Source organism: Alosa sapidissima, chromosome 4 (genome assembly GCF_018492685.1).
Source record: "Alosa sapidissima isolate fAloSap1 chromosome 4, fAloSap1.pri, whole genome shotgun sequence".
NCBI lineage: Eukaryota > Metazoa > Chordata > Actinopteri > Clupeiformes > Clupeidae > Alosa > Alosa sapidissima.
The window spans coordinates 32882856-32908289 of record NC_055960.1 but is presented as its reverse complement, the minus strand read 5'-3'; the positions used below and the strand labels follow the sequence as shown (position 1 = coordinate 32908289).

The window sequence follows — 25434 nt, the reverse complement described above, 5'->3', positions numbered from 1 at the left end:
AAATGACCTTTGTCATATTTTTAAATAAATAAATAAAAATATAACATTATGCTGGTACCTTTTGCTTTTCCCAAATACAATGTAGCCTACAGTGTAAGTGACCTTTCATCAATCCAGGTGCAATGGATGAACTGTGATGAACTGCCCTAGAGATTTTAAAGGTTTTATAACAATGCTACATCTTCTTTGGCTATTCTACAATCTATTCACCTTTTCGGCACCAGTAGGCTACTTGCAGCCGCACACACACACTCAGGCATGCCAAACAAGCATACACAAAAGTTTCAAGAGTGGGGGATGGAGTAAAAGATGGAGACAAATTGAAGTGTGATTTATTTTCGCGGAACGGATGTACAGGACTGAGCGGCGGTCATATTTTGTACCTCTATGCGGTACATCTAGTTATGTCTATGGTTCTTACTTGTCATTAGGCCTACCACATGTCCTTATTACACCAAAGGCCGTTGCGGAGATTACATTTTTTGCAAATATAGGCTACTGCAGATAAAATAACAAGGCACATTAGCAGTAGTATAGCACATTATAGCCAGACGCATCACAAATCCAACAACCAATAGCTTATATTTTAAAAACACTTGTGGATTTGAGGAGGAGGCCGAACACCAATGCCCCAGTTATGTGTGGTCAGCCCAGAACCATGACAGTTTACATTTCTTGGCTCATACACAGGGGCGGAGCTACGTGGTGGCCAGGGGGGGGCTACGGCCACCACTGGTCAAAGCGTGGCCACCCTGCTGGCCCCCCCAGCTCCGTTCAGTGATAAGTAAAAAAAAAGTTTTCGACGGCACTTTGCCAACACTTTGCAAAGCAGGGACTGAACCAATTACTGCGCTCTATCTACGACCATTGGCCCAGTCAGGATGTGTAGCCCACGATTGTGATCAAATCGTGAGTAGGCTAGTGCAGCAGCAGCAGCAGCAGCGGGACAATTCAAGTCATCTGTTAAAAACACTTGACAGTAGACTAGCCTACTACTTAACCTCAGTAACAACAGGTGAGTTGATGATGAGTTGGAACATTAATGCTAATAAGATGTTAGAATGTGTCACGAATCATAGCCAAGTGAGCTGCGTTGGGCTGTCCTTAGGCTCTGACATAGTTTACATATAGTTTACCTGCGCACCCATTACTCTCGTTTGAATTACTCGCATAGATATGGCAAGCATATCATTACATTACATTACATTACATTACATTTGGCTGACGCTTTTTAACCAAAGCGACTAACAACATGGTAAACAGTAAGTTTTAGAACAATTCTCACAATTTTAGGACAGTTTAAAAAAACATTAGAGTACAGTAAGAATAAGTGCGTCGGTGAGTGCTGTTTTTAACAGTTACTTGTCAGTTTAAAACGGCTGGTGAGTGCTAGGATCAGTAAGACTTGTTGTAAGTGTTGCTATGAGAGTAGATGTTCTCTAAAGAGCTGGGTCTTCAGGAGCTTTTTGAAAGTGGAAAAGGATGTCCCTGCCCTTGTAAGAACTGGCAGTGTGTTCCACCAACGAGGAACAACAGATGAGAAAAGTTTGGATTGGCTTGAGCGTACCGGTGGTAGAGCTAGACGTCGTTCGTCAGAGGAGCGCAGCGGTCTGGAGGTAGTGTAAGTCTGTATGAGGGCATTCAAGTAGGTGGGAGCAGAGCCGGAGACTACTTTGTAGGCAAGTGTTAGAGACTTGAATTTGATGCGGGCCGCCATAGGTAGCCAGTGTAGCTGGATGAGCAGCGGGGTAACATGTGCCCTTTTGGGTTGGTTGTAGACCAGGCGCGCCGCCGCGTTCTGGATCATCTGAAGTGGTTTCACTGCGCAGGCTGGGAGACCTGTCAGGAGGGCATTGCAGTAGTCGAGTCGTGAGATGACTATTGCCTGAACCAGAAGTTGGGTAGCATCTTGAGTCAAGTAAGTCCTGATTTTCCGTACGTTGTAGAGTGCAAAACGGCATGACCGGGCGACTGAGGCAACATGATCTGAGAAGTTTAGTTGGTTGTCAAGAACAACTCCTAGATTTCTTGCAGTCCTGGTCGGTGAAACAGACAGGGAGTCAAATTTGATGTATATCAGAAGAAAGAGGAGATACAGAGCTATCATTTGATACCAAGTACATCCTTCTGGGTTATAAAACACGAAATTACATCAAAATAATAACTTCATATAGCTCGACTTACCCCACGTTTTTGTGTGTTGTGGTGGCAAGGCATTTTCATAATCCAACGCTATCATGTGTTTCTCTATGGCAAAGTTCATAATGCGGTTTTGAGATCCCAGCAAATTCCTGCATGGCATCCAATTCGAGACTCACATTGCATCCCAATTTATTTGACAAAGAAACACCTTTTTGCCTTCACTTTGTTCATGACAATGCAGTAAAAAGTTGTTTTAGAATCATCATGAGTGTACACACAGAACACGCAAACTTGGGTTCAGTCAGGTCAGATCAGTTCATGTCACAGATATGGAGCGCAGAAAGGGCATTTTTCATTAATAAATAAAAAAATGGCATTTATTTCTGTAAGGCGCACACCACATGTCTGTAAATTGCTCAGCCCCAAAGCCCCCCTCCACCATGGTTCTTATATTGCCAGATTCAGGACAGTCTGCCCTACACATACATGAAAGTCATGTCCAGCTGACAGAGATACATTTCAAAATAAGAATGGTATAATACGCAGTCTTTGTATTATTTAAAAATCAAAATTAAATCAATGCAAGTATTAATATGAATTGGTGGCAGATCTGGGTAGCCTAGACTGTTCTGAAAAAATATAGCATGTGTATATGGCACTTACAATGACCAAAAAATGGCATTTATTTCCGTAAGGCACACACCACATATTTTTCACATTTGCTCAGCCCCAGAGAATCCCTCCACCATGACAATGATATTGCCAGATTAAGGACAGTTTGCCCTACACACAATGTGCCAGCTGACAGCTTGCAGTGGTGAGATACATGTTAAAATATATTATATAAAAATCTAAATTAAATCAATTCAGGTATTAACACATGCAATTGTGGCAGATCTGGGTAGCCCAGACTCTGCTGGGGGGAAAAAACAATGTATAGCATGTGTGTATGTGTCACGGCTGCACGGGCAAAGTATGGCAAGGCAAGGGAATCTTTGAAATACAAGAATCTTTATTCTAGAACACAACCCACATAGACTAATAACCGACCAGGACTGAGAGGAGACAGAGGGTTTACATACACAATAGGTAACAGGGCACAGGTGGACAATGATCAAGGTAAAACAAGAGACAGGTGGAAACCAATATTAAACTAACAGACTAATTAACAGAAAGACAGAGGACTGGACGAGACCAACAAGACATTAACGGGGAACAGGTGTGGAAACAGAAACGGAGGGAAAACTAACAAGACAGGAAGCACAGACCAAATAAGGAGATGGGGCAGAGACAAAGACAGGTGACAGGCAGGTAAACACAAAGCACATGGGGAACAAACAAAGGAGCACATGGCACCGGACCCTTACAGTATGGCACTTACATTGACCAGAATAAATGCTTCTAACTAAAGGTAGTGAAAAAGCCCTTAAAACAGTCTAGGGTTCTAAGGGTTAATTTCTTAATTCAGAGCCATGTTACTTACAGCCAAGTACTTGTGGAGTGGATATCAGAAAGAAATATAGTTTGGCCATCAGTATAAGATTAAATATCTGCATACAATATTTGTAGTATTTATTATTGTTCTTTAACATCATTTGAATAAGACTGATTAAGTAAGGTGCATTATCATAATGTACTTTTTTATAGCATTGGCCTATTTATGGAAAACGATTTGGAGTGGACAACAAACTGACCTGTGTATCAGTGTTGGCTTTACACAATTTATTGCCATTATTAAAATAGGCCATCCTAATCTTCAAAACTTTTTGAGCAGTTTTCAAATAGTAGTTTTGATTCCCAAGTGCCACCCCAATAAAAAGTCTGGACCCAGCTGGCCCCCCTATACAATAATCCTGGCTACGCCCCTGCTCATACATCAGTGACAATTGGAAATGGAAAATAAACACTACTCACATAATCAAAAAAGCACAATAAGCTACTTCCTTAGGCAACTAAAAACGCTAGCGAACACCTGGTGCATTTATAAAACCCTCACAGAGAGCACCGCCACCTTATCCACCGCTGGCTATGGGAGCTCAGACAGCAACACCAAAAGGAAAGGTTTGGTGGTGGTGCCCGGAGTTGTATCGAAAGTTAACATTCATATTTACTTTATTATAAGCTATTTCCTCGTATTCCCAGTGAGCCTAGAATAATCAATACAGACTTCTTTATATGTGTATGATTCCAAGATTTAGCCTAAAAGTAGGCCAAGCTCATCAAGAAAGTAGCCTATAACCTAGCTTAGGCCTAAACATATTTTATTGTCAATATTTGGTGTTGTTTGGATGTTTGAAGTATAAATGAAACACACAAAAAAGCATAAATCACAAGACCATATGGTTTATTGCATTAGGAGTCAGGCAGACAGAGAAATGCACACAGATGCACAAACACACACACATTCAGAAAAAAAATGAAAAGCTGAACAAAATGTACTATTTCTTGTTGAGAGACAATAATTCCGAGGTTAGTGTAACATCAGGGCAAATCTACTTCATCTTCAAAGCTTTAATCTGAACCAAACAATATCACAGTGATTAATTAACAGAAAGGATTCTTTACACTATTTACTGTAACTGAAATGATCTTGAATTATATCATTCCAGACCACCAGGGAGGGAGAAACAGCCCTGCTGTACCCATAATGCACACCAATATGAACACCCACAGGAAGATCCGGTCAATGACCATCGCCACATACATCCATTCTTCTTTCACCTGGAAAATAGAACAGGCATGGAGACGTCATGGACTCACTTGGAATCATACATCTTGGAATCACACAAAGTATTGAAATCTTTCATCAGTGTGTTATTTCTATACGTAATACATACGATTAACAGTCAAGGAGAGGTCTACTGTACAGTATTTACCAGGTGAGTGGCCAGTTTTTCTGTTTAAAAGAGTGCCCTATAACATCATATCATGAATGTAAGCACTTACAGAAAAATCTGCATGTTCTGCTCTGAGGTGGTCAGCAATGTATTGCACACTCTCAATGGCCACTTTCATGGCAGGAGACAAGGTGGGCTGAGGGTGGGGCTCCTTCATAGCACTCAGAGATAGAGCTGACTTGGACTTTGGCATCCTCCACTTCCATGCTGACGGTCTGCTGTTCGTCAGGGGTGGGGGTCCCTGGGCCAGCGTCAAGGGTGGAGGCTTGGCGCCAATACCCCCTGTGTCTTTTTCCTCGTGGATGCAGCAATACTGGATGCTTCGGGAGCGGTGCCGAGTGCTGGCACGGGCCGCCTCGTGATCCCTCTCCCGCAGGCCGTACTGTACACTGAGGGAGCGCATTTTGGCCCGGGCGTAAGGTCTCCGCTCCCCAGCAGACCCCGGCTGCAACACCAGGTGAGTGGGCGAAGAGGCCTCCTCGTGAAGGGCCAGGTACTGGCTGGAAGTGGACTGGAGGGAAGGGTGCCTCTGTGGCAGCGGACCCAGAGATGATGAGCTGCCTCTGGGCACGAGGCTGGCTCTGGGGGAGTGTGAAGAAGCCAGATCCAGCTCCGTCTCTTGCCCGGCAAACGAGGGCGTACTGCTCATCCTTTTTCTTGGTGGAGGGGCGTCCGTTGGCTTTTGTTTCGGCCGCCGTATGCACAGGAAGTGGGGCACCACGTCCAGGAAGAGCCAGCGCACCCACGGCGGCATGGAGTGAGTGTGTGGGGCGCGGTGGTGCACGTTCAACACGAAAACGGTGATGATGATGGAGAGCGTGACAAAGATCATGATGAAGAGCAGGTACTCTCCGATGAGCGGGATGACCAGTGAGGTGGACGGAATGATCTCGGTGATGAGCAGGAGGAAGACGGTGAGGGCAAGGAGCACGGAGATGCACAGCTGGACCTTCTCGCCACTGGCCGAGGGGAGGTAGAAGACCAGCACGGTCAAACAGGAGATGAGGAGACATGGCATGATGAGATTGATGCTATAAAACAGCGGCAGCCTTTTAATTAGGAAAGAATATGTGATGTCCGAGTAGATCTCCGAACAGCACTTGTACTTCTGGATGTTGTAAGTGGCTACGGCATTCACAATCACCCACTCCCCACTTTCCCAGTAGTCCTTCTGGTCTACGTAGTTGGACATGCTGACCAGGTCGATCTTGCCGCGGTCATAGGTCCAAGAGCCAAACTTCATGGTGCAGTTCTGCTGGTCAAAGGGGAAGAAGGTAACGTCAATGCTGCACGAACTTTTGTAGATGGCAGGCGGCACCCACGTGATCCTGCCGTCATGAAACAAATGGGCCTTGGTGAAATGAGTCACAGTGAAGTCTCCATCTGCACTGGAAAGAGAAAAGACAGAACGGTTTCAGGGGGGGCGGGGGGGGGGGATCCACAGTTCTAAATAGGTCAGAATGGTTATTGTGTATTCTTTGATCAAAGGAAGTCACAAAATTCCGATGGTGTCCACTTAAAACTGTTAAAGGTGCCATGTGTAAGAATTGAGGTAAAAATATCCAAAAAATGAGCTACACACATTAAAAGAATAAGAAGAAATAAGGGTGATGATGTCATTAAAAAACTGACAAGGTATAGTGCTGCAGAGATATCAACCTGAATTAGCATGCTAAATTACTAGCAGCCACAGCCCGACAGGTGTCATAATACCAGTTTCGGCCATGGGAGGCGGTATGTGGGCAACATAACCGCCAGCCAAACTGCAATACACGTTTCTCGGTTGTTACTCTAGGGTAGACCAACTCACTTTCTGGAGGTATACTTCCCCCATCTTTTATGGAATGTGGAGTATGAATTGATTTTTTGGCGGACATTACACATGGCACCTTTAAGGTGATTTCATTTAGTAAATAATAATAATAATAATAATAATCTTTATTTATATAGCACTTTTCAAAACAAAGTTACAAAGTGCTGTACAATATCAACATAAATGAAAATGGAAATAAGGCATAATAATATAACAATCAAATAATATATACTAATTCAATTAGAACTTAACATAAATTTGAAAAAGGAAAATAAACTTGAAATAAACACTGAAATAAAACTTACTGAAATAAAACTTGACACTGAAATAAAACTTACTGAAATAAAACTGGACCCTGAAATAAAACTTAATAAACTTAACACAAAATGAAGTATATTACTTAAACAAAACTAAGGAAGGCTTGCTTGTAAAGATGAGTTTTAAGGAGGGATTTAAAAGAGCATACTGACTTGGCTGACCTGATTTCATCAGGCAGGTCATTCCAGAGCCTAGGTGCCCTGACACTAAATGCTCTCTCCTCTTTAGTTTTGAGATTGATCTTAGGAATAGTTAGGAAACCACTACCAGATGATCTTAAAGTACGCACAGGTGGATAAGGTACTAGGAGATCAGATATGTAGTTGGGAGACAGGCCATGTAGAGCTTTAAAAGTAATCAGAAGAATCTTAAAATCAATTCTAAAGCTTATTGGGAGCCAGTGCAGTGAGGCTAAAACAGGAGTAATGTGATTACAGTACTTTGTCTTAGTAAGAAGCCGGGCAGCTGAATTCTGAACAGTTTGAAGTCTCTTTATAGATTTTTGGTTCAGACAAGAAAAAAGACTATTGCAGTAATCCAGGCGTGAAGAAATAAATGCATGTATAATGGTCTCAGTGTCTTTAAAAGTTAAGATGGAACTAATCTTGGAAATATTTCTGAGGTGATAGAAACAAGACTGTATGAGCTTTGTGATGTGACGTTCAAAGCTTAAATTACTGTCAAACCAGACACCAAGATTCTTTGCAACAGGTTTTACACAGTCTAAAAATTGAAAGGGACCTAAGGATGGTATCATTTGTTTCACAATGTGCTGGGATCCAATGATGAGGACTTCTGTTTTGTCAGAATTCAACTGGAGGAAATTGTTTGACATCCAGTTTTTTATGTCACAAAGACATTCATTTAAGGAATTCAGCATATTAGGATCAGAGGAACTAATGGGCAGGTACAGCTGTGTATCATCAGCATAGAAGTGGAAGGAGACACAGTGTTAGAAATAGGCCTTCTGTGGCTCAGTAGGAATAAAATCTGAATGAATCATATATCGAAACAACAATACAATAAAAATACTTTTTAATGTTAACATACTTGTTGTAGAGAACTATATCTGGTCTCCATATAAACTGAGATGGAATTCTCATGGAAGTAACATTGTCATAATCAGCAGGGTTCCATCGCAGCTTGTAATCATACCATTCCTGGTGGAAAAAACATCAGAGGTCATTTTCAGACTTTCTTCATAAAATTCCCCTCATAAATGTTCGGTTTATTTCCTAGTGCCTTACAGACAGACACATAGCACTAACTTCTTTTGTGTGGCTTATTGACGACACATTGACAATGGACAGTCTAATAACATGGTCTGACAGCGTGATGACCCCAATATCCCACAGAGATTTTCATTTGTTATGCTTCAGATGATAATGTCAAACTTCCATGGCAACAGAAGGAAATGAAGGATAAAGTCAGCTCTCACAATAATGTTATCTGTCAGGTCTCTTCTGATAGGCTGTTCAGAACAATCATGCTCACTTTGTTTGATAATGTCGGCGTACAACGGGGGAGTGCAGAGATGTTGCTCAGTTGAATAAAATGGATTTTTATAACAAATAAATCAATCATCATTATGATCTAAAAGCCACTCACTTGTTTCAGCCAGACATTAGTGGTCATCATTTGATTTTTCTCATCCTGTTTTTTTAAAACAAACAAAAAAACACCACGCCACTCATTGGTCACCCATGTTATGAAAGCAACATTTATCTTAGGTCATACAAAGTCATACAAGCCAATTGATACAGTACAAGTTAAACAAGTCAAAAACAGACATAAGGAAAAGCAACATGGGGACTTTTACCACATCAATGAGCTGAGCAATTGACAGGCCAAAGCGAACACGCACGGCCTCTGACATGTTGGCCACAGGGCGAGCCAGTTTATTATAGCTAGTGAACAACGTCTGTAGCAGTCTTCCCTCCGCCTGAGCCCTGGACATGCTCAAAGTAGCAGCTAGAGAGAGAGAGAGGGTGATGGAAAGATTTTACTTTTAAAAACCCTTGAGTACATAAAAAGATGAAACATCAGTCAGTGATGCTTACCTAGTATGACCACATATGTTAAACACCAAACCACCATCTACCCCAACCCTCACAAAGCTCATAACACAGCATGCCTTCTCGTAGCTGTCCATTACCTTGTAAAGAGCATACATCACCATAATATGTGCTTTTTTGTCAGCTCATAAACGAATGACAGAGAGCAAAAGAAGGAGGTAAAGAATGAAGAATGTCAAGGATGATGTGAAGATGTGAATTAAGAAGAGACGAGGAGGGGAAATGAACACAGAAAACTATAGTGTATACAAATGGTCACCTTTTTATTTTTTGGGTGACAATTATTCAATTTAGCTTCTTAATTTGTTCACCACCTAGCAGTTCTTAAGAGTGAGTTTAAAATACATTCATGATGGATTTCTGTGACCTATTATGTCTATCCTTTCTTTTACATAAACAATTTGTTTGTGATTAGATAATGGAATCTGAGGCTGTAGACAAATCACAGCAAGAGTCTTTAGAATGTTAACAAATAACAAGAAGAGACACCACAGACACAAAGAGTGAAAAAATCCTTGAAAATGCTACATTACCTGTAGGTGGTAAGAAACAGACGATAAGTGCAAGACAGAGGCATGGCATTTTCCTCCAACACTTCAGTCTTCTATGCATCCTGTTAGATTTTTGGTTCTTCCACCTCCAATTATGCTGATCTTTATGTTGAATTGTGTTTGTTGAGATGGTTCAGATTTTCATCCTTAACGTTACTTCAAGCTAACTTTAGTGCCCCGGTCTCTGTCACTGACACTCACCAGCTCACTCTACAGCTTACAGTGTCAGTTGCTGTCCGACCGGTCTGGACATCTGGATATCCCATAGCATGGCTGTGCGTTGTCTCAAGTACCTTGCCATTTATAACATCCACCAATGTTTCACTTGAATGACACAGAATGACTTTCACATGCTTTTTGCAACCCCCCTCCTCTCCCCTCCTGAAAAGATAACTGAAGCGCAATGATTCCCCCCAAACCCCAACCATTTTGTCTCTCTCTGTCTCCATCTCATGTGCTCTCACTCACTCTCCGGACGAGGATGACTTTTGCCGGAGGAGAAAGGGGGCAGCCATTCACTCAGACGCATAATGAAAACACTCAGCATCCATTCAATCCATCTGGGGACGCTGCAAGCCTTCGGCCATTCAATACAATTCTCTGTGACTTTGGTGCCTTGTGTAGTTACTGTCATCAGCCCTCAGAATCTATTACATCCTTCACCACCACCTTGATTTGTGTGTGTGTGTGTGTGTGCTGAGGAGGTGGGGTGGTGTCTTGTTTATGAACCTCTAAAAATTTAATCATGGCCACAGTCATCCATCTTTATGATCACCTGTCAGAAATTCTTGAAATGTGTCTGTAAAATATGTGTCTGAAAATGTCTATGACATGGGACATGGGAAAGTGAATTTGGGGACAGCACTTGCAAAACAGGCAAATGCAGTGAAACAAGTTTGCACACACATAAAGACACATATATACACATACGTCACATGTGTTTACTTTAATTTGTTCAGATTTTTCATGCAATACGCAACAAAGAATCAAAGTTTTCAAATTATCATTTTGTCTATTAATAAATTCCTTGTTTTGAAATAATTATGGCAAAAGCTCAGTTTACTTCTAATCATTCCCATCACTAGAATTCAGTTTGGGTATGTAGATTGAAATCATTGTCAACTGTCAGTAGCTGTTTATTACACACTTAACCCTCAACTCAGTCAGGACCGATAAGACACTGCCACTGTGATGGACCACTGGGCTCAATGAAGCAGAAAACTGAACATCAATAATACCACTCATGTTGTCCAGAGGGTAGACAATGCGTCTATGTGGCCATGTGGAAACACATTTGAGGTGTCTTCTTCAAGGACACTCTAATGATTTCTCCACTGACTTATGAAGCAACTTAACATACCATTGATTTGAAGTTTCTGTTTGAAATGTTAGTGATATAAACTCCCACCATCCTATCCAGAAGCAGTTCACACAAATATAGGATGACAATGGGTGGACACGTGTGCAAACTCTAGTCTTCCTTTTCCATCAGAAAAAAAAGCATTAAGAAAACAGCAATGAAATAAACAATACCTCCAAGTCACCCATGCACAAATGTAGCAGAATGAAACTGGCAATGGAAAACAGGATATCAAGCGCAGGATCAATGTTTCTGTCAGTCTCTGTTTCACAGATGATGGGCCTTTTGGAGAGAGAGAGGGAGAAAGAGAGAGAGAGTTGAGTGTATGTCATTTTTGATTTCTTCCCAACACACCTTCTCCTCTAACCTCTTGTCTCTTTGCTGTTTTTTTCCCTCAAAGATGAGGAGTCCGATCATGAATCACGCTGTGACTTGGACAGAATATGACATTTGCATGTTGTCCGCCCCCTAGTGAATGAGTTCAGTAATGACAAAGCCACATGCTTCACCATGAGTCAGTATTTGTGTCATTTGGCATTATGACATGCCAGTTATAGCCCATTATCAGTCAGAGGAAGAGACTCTTTTTTTTATACAATATACCAAACCATTATTGTATTGATTTTGAAAAGACCTGTCCAGTCTGACAGACATTGGCCCTTTGATAACCACTGCAAGATTTGAATTGAAAGGCCCAGTATATTGATAGCCTACCACCCAGACAGTAAAATCAGGCAGATCTGTTTAGTCAAGAGATGAAGGTAACATTAATGAACACATGTAAGCTACCTTGACAACGCAGTGAGCAGCAGCTTGCAATGGGACTCCCTGTAAGAGCTACTTTCGTTGCCCCTTCAGACTCATAATCTGCCGGTGGAGTGGCAGTTAATCACCTAAGGATGTGACTGTTAATTACCCTCTCCTGCTCCAACGAGGGAAGAAGTGCTGCAGCGACACGGCCGACAGCAGCAGAGGGCACTGCAGCACCTTCAGGGCCGCCTTTCCCACTTAGCTCCCTTGGCAGACGAGGGCTTTACAGAGCACCGTGCACTGTTTCATTAACAACTCCAAACATTGGTTTTAGCTGCTGACGATTAAGTATGGCTTGACGTCTGCTGGTGTTCAATTTTAGTGGCTGTTTTAATTAGAGCACGTATCAAGAGAAACTGCCAGGAGAATGATCTCTAGCAATTTACACTGAACAAACACGAACACCACAACGTTATGATATACAAAGTTTATTGTACAGTTTCCATGGTGTCATGGATTTGAGTGTCTTACTACACAATAGATATGCTACATAATAGGTAAAAGCTATATCATGGCATTCAGCTGTTCAAGACATGCTGGCAAGCAGTGGTTTAAAAAATATTTTTTTTTTTTTTTTTTTTTTTTTTTTTTTAAAACAAATCATGGATGAAATAAAATAACATTGCCATGGCAGCTTTGGAGCATTCAAGAGTTCAAATAGTGGATGTTTAGTTTTTTGTTTGTTTGTCTGTTTGTTTACATGTTTGCTAATGCAAGCATTGCTGTTGACCAAAACATATTGGCTGTAAACATAAATAAGGAAAAGTGTCACTCTATAAAGGAAAAGTAAGGCTTGCAGGCTTCCACGACATGCATGTGATCTGTGTGGCATTGCTCTCTATCTGACTCGCTTTCTCACTCCTCCACGTGTTGGCCAACAGGGGATGGGGAGAACAGCCTTGTTCCTGGGGTTCCTTAATCTCTACAGCATCTTTAGAACCGTCTCTGTACAGGCCTAGCATACAGAATAGCTTGTACAGCAATACAAACACGATACGCCTATGAGAATGGTCAAGCCTTTTAGCTTTGTAGCTGAGCAATTAGGGGTCTGATTTGCACAAAAGCAAGCAAAATGATTTCAAATGAAAACCCCTAACAAGACACTGTTGGGACTGGAGAAACTACTGTAGTCTGCCTGGAATGACTGCTCTCTCTTTTCTGGCCTTGGTGAACGTCTACAGTGTGCATGCTGTGTGTGTTGGTTATTGACTAGGGACAGGGAGGCTTGCACATGACAACAGGACAGCTAGAGTGAGACGGCATTCAAGAGTACGGTACATTCACAAGCAAATATTGTGTTGTCAAGGGGAGAACATAGTGCCATGATGGATACCAGAGAACAAAACAAACACATGGACAAAGCAAAGCATCCGAGACACATTAGTAACATCCAAGGCAATTTGTTTTCTTTCCTTTTTTTTTTTAGCAAAATACAGTATCATCTTTGGAAAAATGAAGTCTTTACCAAGCAAAGGCAGCTGTGATGAACAATATCCATGACATTTAAAGATTTGAAAGAAGAAAAAACTAAAAAATAACAGAATTTAATTCTCCATAACAAGCATTCTTCATTGTGCACTGTGCCAGGATTCATTCCAAAAACATGTTCCCTGATTGAACAGGTTGCTCCTAAGGTTTCATTCCCATTCTGAAATGAGAAGACTTCCTGTTATGAGAAGACTTCCTGCCCAAGACTGCCAATCCAGTGACACTATCAGTGCCACTTTAAAGGTCTGCGAAAGGCATACCACTGGTGTACTGACAAAATCACTGGTCATTTGAATGCTTCAGACTATTATGTTCTTGCCCCAAAGTTAATTTCTCTTAACCACAAGTACACTTGGTGAATGGCACATTTGATTCTGCCATTATATGCTGGGCCTTGTGTATGTACAGTGATTTGCTTTCAGAGGTGGCACTGATATCAGTATTAAAGTCTTTCTCATAGACTGGGCAGGAGATGTATGACTTCCCACCCCCGATTGGTAAGTGGTCCCTTTTGGCATTGCCGGTGGCGGTCCTTAGAGGCATGGTGTGAAAAGCATCTAAAGAGAGGTGGGAAGTCACTCCGCAAGGATGATGCAACTCTGAACAGATAGAAGGAAGACTAAAAATAATCTTTGTAATTAAACAAATCTGTGCATATCAGTAGTCATGGCATGGGCTTCAGATGCGGCCCAGTCAACACTGACAAAACAATGCCACAGATTTTGTTCCATGGCATGATGTCTAAAACCATGGATATGAAAAACTAGGAGGCCATTTTGCTATTTGATAGTTTCGTAAGATGTACAAATACCAGTAGTCGAAGAAAGTACATGGCAGAGAATCACACAGCTGGACTAAGAAAACAATGGTGAGTTGAGTACTATGTTTAAATCTTATAGTAAGTGAAGTCATTGCTGGCGTTCATCTTTGAATATTAGACTGTAAGCTGCAAAAACAACATAAACTGTCTTGAAGATAATAGAATATTACAGTCTAATCTACCACAAAGGCATTGTTCTTATAGTGGGTGTCCAGGATCCCTCTACATTTGGAAGATCAAATGTAGGCTTGGAGTTGAGTAAATCAGCTAACTAAAGAGCAATAAGATGTCTGATTGGTCAGACAAATATTTAACTTTGGTGCAATGTAAATACTGTAAAAAACAGTAATTTAATCAGTTCCAGATACCTCAGTTAAGCAATTATAACCATCATGATCCCTGTCGTGCCAAGCTCCCTTCCACTCTGGTATGATGCTGACCAGTATAACATAACTATTTAATATCTCCTATAGTACAGTATGTAAAGCATGCAGTTACACTGTTCTTTATGATTATTATTGTCATGTGAAAGAAAATAATTGAGAATTCTTGCTTTGAAAATGGTCACTGAAGACACTGTCAAATGAAGACTGAGACTGAGATTTGGTGTAGGCATTGCACAATGCACGTCCAGATGGCTTAGAGTAAATAAAGCAGTAAAGCAAATTCATAAAATACCAGCACAGTGTTTTAAAATGCAAACGAATGAGTTTTAGTGCCTTTAATACAATGGGTATTTCAAAAAGCAAATTCATTGGTCTTTCAGACAGATAGGTCTGGTGACAATTTACTATAAAATGTGCTTCACTAGCTTGTTTGTCGGTCCTCGGTATGTAGATGATTTGTATTTAAGCATGGGCTTCAGTTTGATATCTCACTCTCACCGTGGTGCTGAACAGGACACTCTGGATCTCTCTGCTGACCGATGTGAGAGTTGTTCACGAGGAGTACCTACCAAGGCAAACAGGAACCCATTTAGACCCAGTTTGCCTTCAGCAGATGAGGAGAGGCTACTAACTTATCACAATGCTCCATTCCTCTCGCCTCCTTGCCAGCGATGTTGTTTTTGTATAATCTATCTTCGCCGTTTAGGTTGTCATGTTTTTGTCTTGTTATCATAGTTTCGCATCATGTTTGATTTCTTGCCACCATATGTTACTACTCTATGAAGTGGCCTGGGTGTTCTTAAGGCTGAGAGTGTAGTGATATTGACAGTGGACGTGTGTGGCTTGTTGTTTACCCAACAAGACCACTTAAAGGGCAGGGCACAATAAATGACAGAAGCTGAAGCATCTCACCTAAAGTTTAAGTATTCCGCTCAATGAAATACCCCTGTGATTGTGTTAAAGAGAATGTTGACTGTAAACAACAGTAACAAACATCCACACCTCCTGTTTAGAACAGATTGAATAGTGACAATGGAACTTGTTAATGCATAATATGCTGTTGATGTTGTGGATGGTGGATTACACAGTTATTTATACTGTATGTATGTTATATGTATGAATGTGTGCATAGGTGTGTGTGTGTGTGTGCACGTGTGCGCATGTGCTCACGTGTGTGTGTGCGTGCGTGCATGTGTGTGTGTGTGTGTGTGTGTGTGTGTGTGTGTGCACATGTGCTCACGTGTGTGCGTGTATGTGTGTGTGTACATGCAGTGTGCTGGCGCAAGTGTGCAAGAGTCCAGTGGGCCGATGTTAGTGTTGTATGAAGGTGTAGTAATTCTCAGCAATTTCTATATAGTTTGAGTACACACTAAAAAAGAGACCAATTTGCCTTCAAAAGGTTATCAACAAAATATTATGTTTCTTAACCTCTGGCAATATTCTTATTAAATTCATTTTAAATATACATTCTATTTGAAATAGTTGTTCTAATCCACATGCAAATTTTAGAAAATTGTGTTAACTCAAGGATAGTTTGCATTTTCAAGTGTATCCAAGTGAATCTCCTGTGTTTTAGAAAATAATAATAGAGCATGGACATCATCAACATCATCAACAGTGGACAGAAAAAAACTCCTTCTCTTATAATGTCACATGTATTGATACATTCACATGGAGATAGAGGTGATGAGTTTGCCTTGGAATGGTTTTCAAAAACAATCAGTTGTGAACATTTTCAGATGAGTATGTGTGTGTGAGTTTGTTTGTGTGTGTGTGTGTGTGTGTGTGTGTGTGTGTGTGTGCGTGAATGCAGACAGACAAACATATGTTGTTTGTGTGTGTGTGTGCGTGCGTGAATGCAGACAGACAAACATATGTTTTTGTGTCAGGACAAAGACATTCCCATTATGATAAGCAGACACCTCTTGTCCATAAAAAACAGCTTCTTTATCTCCCTCTGTCCTTCAGAGTCCAGAACAGAGGCCAGTTGATTTCTGTTGCAGAAACTGCACACTGGCATCCGTTGTTGGAACACATTTTGACCCACAGACATGTCTGAGCAGTGTCACAGAGTCACTGTGCTGATGGACAGCTGCCCTGGACAGTTTACAGACATTGGTAACATGCAGGTTAGTGTACCAACCGGTCACATTTGGACTAAGTGACCTTTACTGATCTTCTCCCATCACACGTATCTGTCTGGGGAGCTTACTTGGGAGCGGTCCAGCCTCTGTCCCCGTACACCTCTTCCCCTGTGGGCGAGTGTGGCGAGGGGGCACAGAGGTCTGAGTCGGTGTCCGATTCGCCCTCGGCGATGTACGGCCGTGCCTTGGTGCAGCGGGTCGTGTTGCTGAAGTAGTCGTTGTTGAGGAATTCCAGGTTCTCCTTGGACTGGGAGATGCTGAAGCCGCTGAAGGAGCGCTCCAGCTCCTCGTGGTCTACGGACGGGATGGAGATGGAGGTGTCGCTCTCTGCTCCCGCCTGCGCCAAGCCTCCCTGGGCCTCCCTGGCCTTGGCCTCCTCTCCCCCTCCTCCTCCTCCTCCTCCTCCTCCTCTTCCTTTTCCTCCAGTCCCCCGGGAGTGGTGGCCGCTCTTGTGACCATTGTGGCCCCCACAGGAGCGCTCGTTGGCGGGGGGAGGTGGGATGCGCACTACGGAGGGGTCCCCCACAGGCGAGGCGCCCTGGCTGTGATGGGGGCCGTCCGAGTGGGGGTGGGGGTGGGGGTGCCAGGACGTGGAGGGGGGGCAGTGAGACTGGTTGAGGCAGGTGGAGGGAGGAGGGTCGAAGTTCTTCTGCCCGGCAGAGCTGCTGGAGCGGATGATTTTGGTGATGGAGCCGGTCTTCTCCAGGTGATCCACCGGACTGTGGTAGGGAGGCGCGGGGTCCGGCTCTTTGGAGCTGAAATAGGCGTCCGTCTCCGACTGTGGGATGCCCATTCTCTGGACATAGATATTCACCAGGAAGTCAAGCTTTCTCTCCATTGACATCACCTGTCATGAGGAAAATCAAAATATTCAGCTGCACCACTCAGCTGCCCCCAAAGTACACGCTCAACCATGCGAGGCTAAAGGCAAGTTCATTTTCACAGACTTTACAGAGGCTTTGTTGACATTTCAGTCTTTAAAGGTGCCATGTGTAAGAATTGAGGTAAAAATATCTAAAAAATGAGCTACACGTATCAAAAGAATGAGAAGAAATAAGGGCGATGATGTCATTAAAAAAATGGTATAGTGCAACAGAGATATCAACCTGAATTAGCATGCTAAATTACTAGCCACAGCCCGACAGGTGTCATAATACCAGTTTCGGCCAGGGAGGCGGTATGCGGGCAACATAACCGCCAGCCAAACTGCAATACACGTGTCTCGGTTGTTACTCTAGGGTAGACCAACTCACTTTCTGGAGGTATACTGCCCCCATCTTTTATGGAATGTGGACTATGAATTGATTTTTTGCCGGACATTACACAAAATTGTTCTTGAACAATTACAAAACATCAACTTAAAGCCGCAGTTGGCAAGTCTGACAGATTGAGGGGACTTAGCCAAAATTTTGAATGTTTACAACTTTCATGCCCCTCCCCCACTACCACCGAGCACCCTCTCATCAAGTTTGTGCTTGTCAGTGCACACCAGACTGCACCAGACTGTGATTAACAGTCAGATCTCACACAGCCCTGCTCTGATTGGACCAGAAAAACCGGCAGCTGTAGATTTTTGCAAAACAAATAACAGGCTCTAGGTGGAGGTAGAAGTGCGGGCTTTTTTTTAAAACCGGCTGATTTATGTTGTTCTGTCGGAGCATAGTGTCGGTTTCAGTGAATATGATCAAAAAAATCTTGCTAACTGCAGCTTTAACCAAGCCAAACCCCTAACCATAACCATAAATGTTTGTAAACAGTGTCAATTGATATTATACAATCTTAGTATTTGTAGTTAGCTAGAAAGTATAACTTCTGTTGCATAAGCACCATACATTGTCAGCATGTGAAAGGAGAACATTCAGATCATAATCCACGTCCTCCATACCTGCTTCTCCACTTTCCCCAGTCTTCCCATCATGCTGGGATCTTCTTGACTCTCCCCATCAGTGGTCCCTTTCGGGCGGTCCTTATCTGTGATTGGTGGACCTCTACCAACAATCTGGTCAACTCTACCAATCAGAGCAAAGACAGGCAACATCTAGAATAAAGAAAATACTCGAGAAACACCTTTTGTCAGGCCAGTCAGTTCCCTCTGTAAATCAGGTCATTGTCACTACTGTTTTTGCATCCAAACACAAAGCTTTTGTTATTGGAAATGTGTACAGCAAAGGTGACAAAAGCTTGCAGTTATTAATGTGTTCTATCATGGATTCATTAGGTATGTGTAATGGCTGTGACGACTGAGGCATTTACTGTCTTCTGAGTGATTATATGTGATGAAGGGAACATCATTCATCAGTGACTGTCATTATGTATAATACAACTTCTATTTAATGTAGGCCTAGTATTAGATTAAAAAATTGTGGCAGCCCAAAAGCACACCAACCCCTTCAGGTCATTTACAGAGAAAGAGAGAGAGAGAGAGAGAGAGAGATGAGGTCCATCAATCTCCAAGCTAGTCTGCTAATGTGCTATATAAAAACACTGATAGGTATGATCTCAAGATGAGGACAAACCTACATTGGCAGTTATGGGTTACAGGAAGTGTTCTCACTCTTGCACTCATCAGCTCATTGTGATGGCAGCGTTCCTTGTGTGTGTATCCTGTGTCATGATGTTTTAGTGTGGATTTGACGTTAAGGAGAGGACTCACTCCCACTCAGGCACACTTTTCACCTTTACGAGCACAGTGCAAAAGGTATGGCAATGGGGAATGGGGAATGGGTGCATCATGCATTGTGTTGCCCATGAGATGAGTGAGCTCAGTGCAGACACAGAGAGAGAGAGAGGGAGAGAGAGGAGAAAGAGAGAGAAAGAGGAGAGAGAGGGAGAGAGAGAGGAGAGAAAGAGAGAGATCAGGAAACTGGAGTGTCGGAGATAGAGAACAAGGTCATCGCCATATAACCAGATCTTCTTATTTGAACTGCACTGAAGTGCTGCACACGCGTGTCACTGAGGGCACATAATGTTTTCACATTAGCAATATACCGGCACTTGTTATAACCACTCCCACAACAACTTGACAGACCACTAAATTGGCCTTTTGCTGAGTCTTTTCTACTTCTCTAGCCGAAAAGGTTTTGTCATCAGTCCTTCTCATGCTAGGAATGGTTATAAGCAGTTCCATTTTCTGGTTATGAAAACATTATGATCACACAATAATACGCTTTTTTCATGGTCTTGGTCTTACCCAAAGCCAGTGGTGTGCTATGATGGAAAATATACCCCTTGACAAGGTTAGTGTGCTATTAGTCCAAGCAAAGTATAGCACAGCTTCATATTCAGATTATCTTGTATTTGACATGTGCTGTTGTGGGTATTATAATTGTCGTATGATTAAATATGTAGTATCAATGTAGGCAATGTCTTTTTCCAGATTTTCTGAACTAGTAGTACAATGCTTTTTAATAAACTGGCAGGAGAAATAACCATTTGAACTGTATGGACAGCATTTAGAACGTGGTTCGATTCCATAAAAGTAGAGAGGATGATTGCAGAAAGGTCTAATGATCTAAGCACAGTGGCATAGTGCACTAGGTGGCATGCAATCCTACAGTATCTCACATGCCAGCGTGCAGAGGAGACTTGAGACAGTTCGATTTCTGTCATAGGAGCCTCCTTGACTCACAATTGCAGATGCATTTTGGCACCTTGTTGATAGACATACAGTATATTGCTGAGGTTTTCTTTTTTGAAGCGTTGCAAGCAATCGAGCACAACCTTTTTTTATTCAGCTATTTGACTGGCTAGCCGCACGTTTCTTGTATGTATTCTGCAAATACAATTCACCAAATGAATTAGTTAATTCGTTTATCAGTTACATTGTTTGCTCACAGCTCACAAAGGTTTATCTGGGGGCAGAATCTCAGCTTGACCAAGCAAATATAATTTTATTTGCCACATTAACTGATTCGTGAAAATGGAAACAGTGATACAGTTTAATTTTCATGTCCATTTCAAACTACCAAACAATAAGCTAATCTAGGTGATCAATGCTTATTCAGTTGTTTGAATCCAGAGCTACTTTTCCATTTCCGACGCCGCTTTGTAACTAATAGAGAGCTCCTGCAGGCTCAGATGCACCAAACTAGATTCAGGAAGTAAATTACAAATCCATTAGACAGATTTAGCTTTGCTACTTTGGAACCTGAGATTAAACTTTCCACACTGATGAAATAATGGTTGTTTTTCACACTGTTATGGTTATGGAGGGCATCTATCTCCAAAGCCAGCTGTAGGGATACAGATGAGATTAACAGTGTCTATGCAATAATAAGTAGTGGAACAGGGCTTATGAAATATCTCCTTTGCTATTGTCAATTAGATTTGCAGCCTAGGTAGGGTCTGATTTGTTCAATTTACCACCACCAGACAAGCTCTGTTGTTTCGCAACTGAGCTGCAGATTGAGTCAAAATGACAGCTCTCACACTCAATCAGTCACATAGCTCGAATCAAAAAAAGGTTGCAAGCCATTTTCTTTTAGTCTCTCCATTAGCAGTGTAGAGAGAGAGAGAGACTCCAATGCGAGGGCGAGAGATGCAGTCTAGTGGGTCCTAACCTAGGAGAGTACTGAGGTGACACTTTGGCTCCTTTGGTTGTATACTTCTTATGGCGGGGGGTGGAGGGCCCCGGGGGACCCAAAATCATATCTATCCTGGCAAAGCAAATAGAGAAGACACCGGCACAGGGCAGGTTGACCCAACACAGACCAGAGCAGAGGAGAGGGTCAGATGCACATCAAATAATGACGGAGAGACACAAGGAATAGGCATAGAGGGGGGAGGGTTTCATAATGGGGAAACAGAGACATAGGACAGATAAGTGAAAATATATTCCACATTATGTCAAATTCCAACAGCAGAATCACTGTTTTTCTGGTACATTTCTATTCTCTACATTGGCATCAGCCAATCATAAAATGTTTGCCATTATTTTGTGTCGTTGGATATTCCATAAAGCATAAAACTTGCTTTCTGCATATGACTTGGAAAAGTAGGAATATATTTGCATATATGTGGAACAATCTACAGTATATGCAAAAGGGTAATAGCTGGGTTTTACCAGTAAAATTACTGATTATTCAATCATGATGGTAAAACATCTAAATGCCTATGTGTCTTCATAAGATGCCTTGCTTTCTGCAAAATGAACTCTCCTTGCTAGTATGAATGGGCTTATTTCTTTACCTATGACTTTCATATCTTTTTCTCAGTGAAAATAGATGTTGTCTAGTGTATATGTACATTGGAATGACTTTTGCACAGTATGTGCCAGAGTGAGCTTTGTCACTCTGAGATGTTTATGACAATAACAAAAACACCAAGAAATGGCTGTGACCACAGCACTTCACAACATGAGCATCGTGGGAAATGTAGTTCGTGCCACCAGTGGTTAAGGCGGACGACACGCAGGGTGAAGAATGTAGGGCATCACTGTTGAGAACAAACATCATGGATACCAGACAAGAGTGTGGGAGCGGTACGTGGCACATGCCATGTTTGAAATCCCCTAGTGTGAGACTGAGTGCTGTGATCAGTCTTCCGAAGAGTGAGGGTGAGAATAAAGAAGAAATAGAACAGTAGCCATAGAAACAGGGGGAAAAACAGGAATGGGCACAAGTAATACAGGGCAAGGAGTTGGCCTGCGTGGATAAGTGTCTTGCCTGGACTGCAGGTTTTTAATCCTGGCCAGCATGTCCAAGTGGCCGGCCGAGTACTGCTCTATGACGTCCATCACATCATATGGCCGCAGACTCTCCTTGAACTTTCGCTTAGAGACCATAAACCTCATTATGCTGGAGGGAAAGAGATTTTACATTCATTAACTCAATCACAGACTGGTAATCCAAATGATGTAGCCTGAAATTAAATGTAGCACCAATAGAACATAATGTTACACCGTAATGTGATTTGCAGAGACAATTACTGAGGGGGGATGTGGAAAATACATTCACAGGTGAAAAAAAGAAAGATTGCAGATTCATCAGTTTTACTTACCACACAGCCCTTATGGTGACTTTGAGTCCAGGCGTTAAATCCTGAGACACAAACTCACAATGGCAACTTTTATTGTCGTCCACAATATCTTCCCCAGGAAGGCTCGCCTCTAGAAAACACAACATGAACACAGCAGGGCTCCAGAGTTAGTGCACACAAGCGCGTCCCTCCCCTGTTGCTCCCTCACGCTCACTAACTCAGTCAGTTATCAGAGGGGGTGGGCAGGGGGTGTCTGGCATGAAACCAAGCAGAGGCCAGCCACAGCCATTAACTTGCATAGCCCAGTCCAGTAAGAGAGTGTGTCATTGGACACCAGGTGAGATTAGGGCAGGTTAATGGCCAGTGCCGTGTCATCTCATTGGCTACAGGTGATGCCACTACGGTTTGATGCAGGAAAGAAGGAAAAAAGGTAGGAAGCTGGCTCAGAAGGGGTTTGAGGGTCGACTAAGGGTGATCACTGTGGCCCAAAAATAAAGCCTCGTTCACTTGCTCTGCCCATGCGATCACGGCTGAAGCTGAGGCTGGTGGTCCTTGTCTAGTCAAGTCGGAGAAATATGTCAGAATCACGAGAATACAGCTGATTGAGGGCATTCCTCTGTCATGTTCTGAAAGTGTAAACGGTAAGAATAACGCTGTTTCGTCTAAGAGACTTCAGAGCGATGTGTCAAACTATTTCTGAGATCTGAGACTCCAGTATTGTGAATGAGTAAGCTGCTGTTTGATGTGAAGAGTAAATGTTCTCTTTGACCTATAAGCTTGCTGAAGTCTTCACTGAAAAGGCAGAAAATAGTAACTGTCTGTTTCATAACGGTGTGTCATAATGAGCTAAACAAAGGCACATGCTGCCAATACTCAAATCTGGAGGCGAGTGCAGAATTCCCTGGGATGCTAAATTAATTTGAAGTCATTTTGATATTTTCGTACTTGCTCTTTAAGTCCTTCAAAATAATTGTTATATAGAAATAACATAAATTCTGTTGAACTTTTGAATAAACAAGCATGTTTTTAGTTCTGTACTGTTACAAGGTATGTGTGACACAGTACATATTTGTGTCTATCTGCAAGCTTAGGTGTGTTTTGTGAGTGCATTCATGTGTTTTGGGGGTGCATATAGTGCCGTTTCATGTGAGCCATGCAAATACCTGTTGTAAAAGGGGTTATACCTGGCTTGTGTTGCCCAGTTTTGGACCACAGTGTCCACCTGCTGTGCCACATTTAGTCTCCGGATGCCATCCTACGTAGCATGGGAGAGTGGCATATATTGATCGTGCTGTCAATGACACAAAGAACCGCAGGGCCCTGAGACTGCCATCAACCTGCACCCACACTGGTGTTCGATACTGGCCCAGAGATGTAGTCTGGAACGGACGGGTGCACAGTCTCAGAGGCCGGTGGTTCTGGCTTAATAAAAGGGTTCTACTTTGGGATCAGAGGAGGGCCATCGAGACTGCCTTTCCTGTCATGCAAGTTAGAGTGCCCCGGCCCCGCAGCCATGCTGGTTACAGTGCATGGCTTTTTGATTTCTGTCTACTTGCTGGGGTCTTAAGATCCAGATTCATGAAATGATGGTCCCTGCCATGTGCTTATGGGATGGTTCTAGAACTGAAACATGCATTCTCTATCAGTTCTACTGGCTCTACAGGTTTACATAATAGGCTTGCTTAGGTGGCCATAACCCCCAGCAGAAATGTGATATTCTCTTACTGATCAACCCTTCAATTGCTGCAAAGAGTTGAGAGGAGAAGAGAGACGAAAGTAAAAGGCTGGTTAACAGAGGCTGGAAAATGATAACAATGAATAAAAACAGGGCCTTTGAGAAAAACAGCAACAATTACTCAACAGAAAGTATAAAACAGAAAGCAAACAAACAAATAAAAAAGTGCAGCAATGCCACTGAGCGTGTAGGGACTCTTCTCTTGAATATCTGAAGCAGTTGAACTCTCGCTGAAGGCACAGGAGAGCTTCGTCTGTATTCTCTGCACTGACTGGCGCACAAGCAGATAGATGAGTGTTGCTGGTCCTTTAGCAATTATGGGGTTTTTGATGAAATGCATCTCTTTCCAAAGACAGCCATTAGCCTTAAGTGGAAAGGGTCTTCTGAGACAGTACGAAAAGCTCGGTTGGTAAAAGACATTAGCCCTGTTTTGCACTAACACGGATTAACCCTTACAGCATGCACTACTGATTGGAGACCAGGAATGTACTCCAGTCTATAAGGGTGGATGGACAGTTTGACTGTGCTTGATTATAGAAGTGGTCATTATAAACCCTAGCTGTACCTTCAGGAGAGGAATATACCATATATTGACATCTGCAAGTAAAACAAACAAAAAACAAACTAAAGACATAAAATATATTAAGATTAAGACATCCAGGCATCAAACATAATATGCATTGATGGAGAGAACATTTTAACCATGTCAATTAAATGCTCAAACATTTGGCTTTCAAAATCATGGTTAATGAAATACCACAGAAAACCACTGATAAATCCATTACCCCATACACAATACACAATCAGATTTAATTCATGTCCCATACTACGAAATGTAAGCCAATAAGTGTATAGTACTTAACTTCATTTGTTTTCAAAAATAATTCATGATTTTGAAAAACGCTTTATGTTACTGCAT

At 42.2% G+C, this 25434-nt stretch overlaps 2 protein-coding genes across 3 annotated transcripts in view; both read right to left on the bottom strand.

Moving 5' to 3' along the window:
* Positions 1 to 4737: 4737 nt before the first annotated feature.
* LOC121707085 (neuronal acetylcholine receptor subunit alpha-2) lies at positions 4738 to 9178 on the bottom strand. Its single transcript, XM_042089380.1, has 5 exons — positions 8990 to 9178; positions 8779 to 8823; positions 8221 to 8330; positions 5089 to 6427; positions 4738 to 4863 (listed from the first exon to the last, which is right to left on the bottom strand). Exons 1-5 carry the CDS (start codon positions 9125 to 9127, stop codon positions 4738 to 4740), a joined length of 1758 nt encoding a protein of 585 aa, XP_041945314.1. The 5' UTR covers positions 9128 to 9178.
* A 6703-nt stretch (positions 9179 to 15881) lies between these two features.
* The window catches only part of LOC121707084 (potassium voltage-gated channel subfamily KQT member 2), a 44916-nt gene continuing 35363 nt past the window's right edge, over positions 15882 to 25434 (bottom strand). For both annotated transcript variants that reach the window (XM_042089378.1, XM_042089379.1), the window contains 4 exons: positions 22802 to 22910; positions 22468 to 22599; positions 18690 to 18813; positions 15882 to 17651 (listed from right to left, as the gene is read on the bottom strand). In XM_042089378.1, coding sequence (XP_041945312.1) covers positions 16869 to 17651; positions 18690 to 18813; positions 22468 to 22599; positions 22802 to 22910 — 1148 coding nt within the window. In that variant the 3' untranslated portion in view covers positions 15882 to 16868. The remainder of the gene's footprint in view (positions 17652 to 18689; positions 18814 to 22467; positions 22600 to 22801; positions 22911 to 25434) is intronic.

What these genes read in the sequence shown, in the direction of transcription:
- LOC121707085 (XM_042089380.1), bottom strand. Translation starts at nt 9,127, where the DNA reads ATGTCCAGGGCTCAGGCGGAGGGAAGACTGCTACAGACGTTGTTCACT. An exon ending in TTGCTCAGCTCATTGATGTG is followed by an intron (nt 8,824 to 8,989) that starts GTAAAAGTCCCC and finishes TTAAAAAAACAG; the next exon opens with GATGAGAAAAATCAAATGAT. An exon ending in CAGAACATGCAGATTTTTCT is followed by an intron (nt 4,864 to 5,088) that starts GTAAGTGCTTAC and finishes TCTATTTTCCAG; the next exon opens with GTGAAAGAAGAATGGATGTA.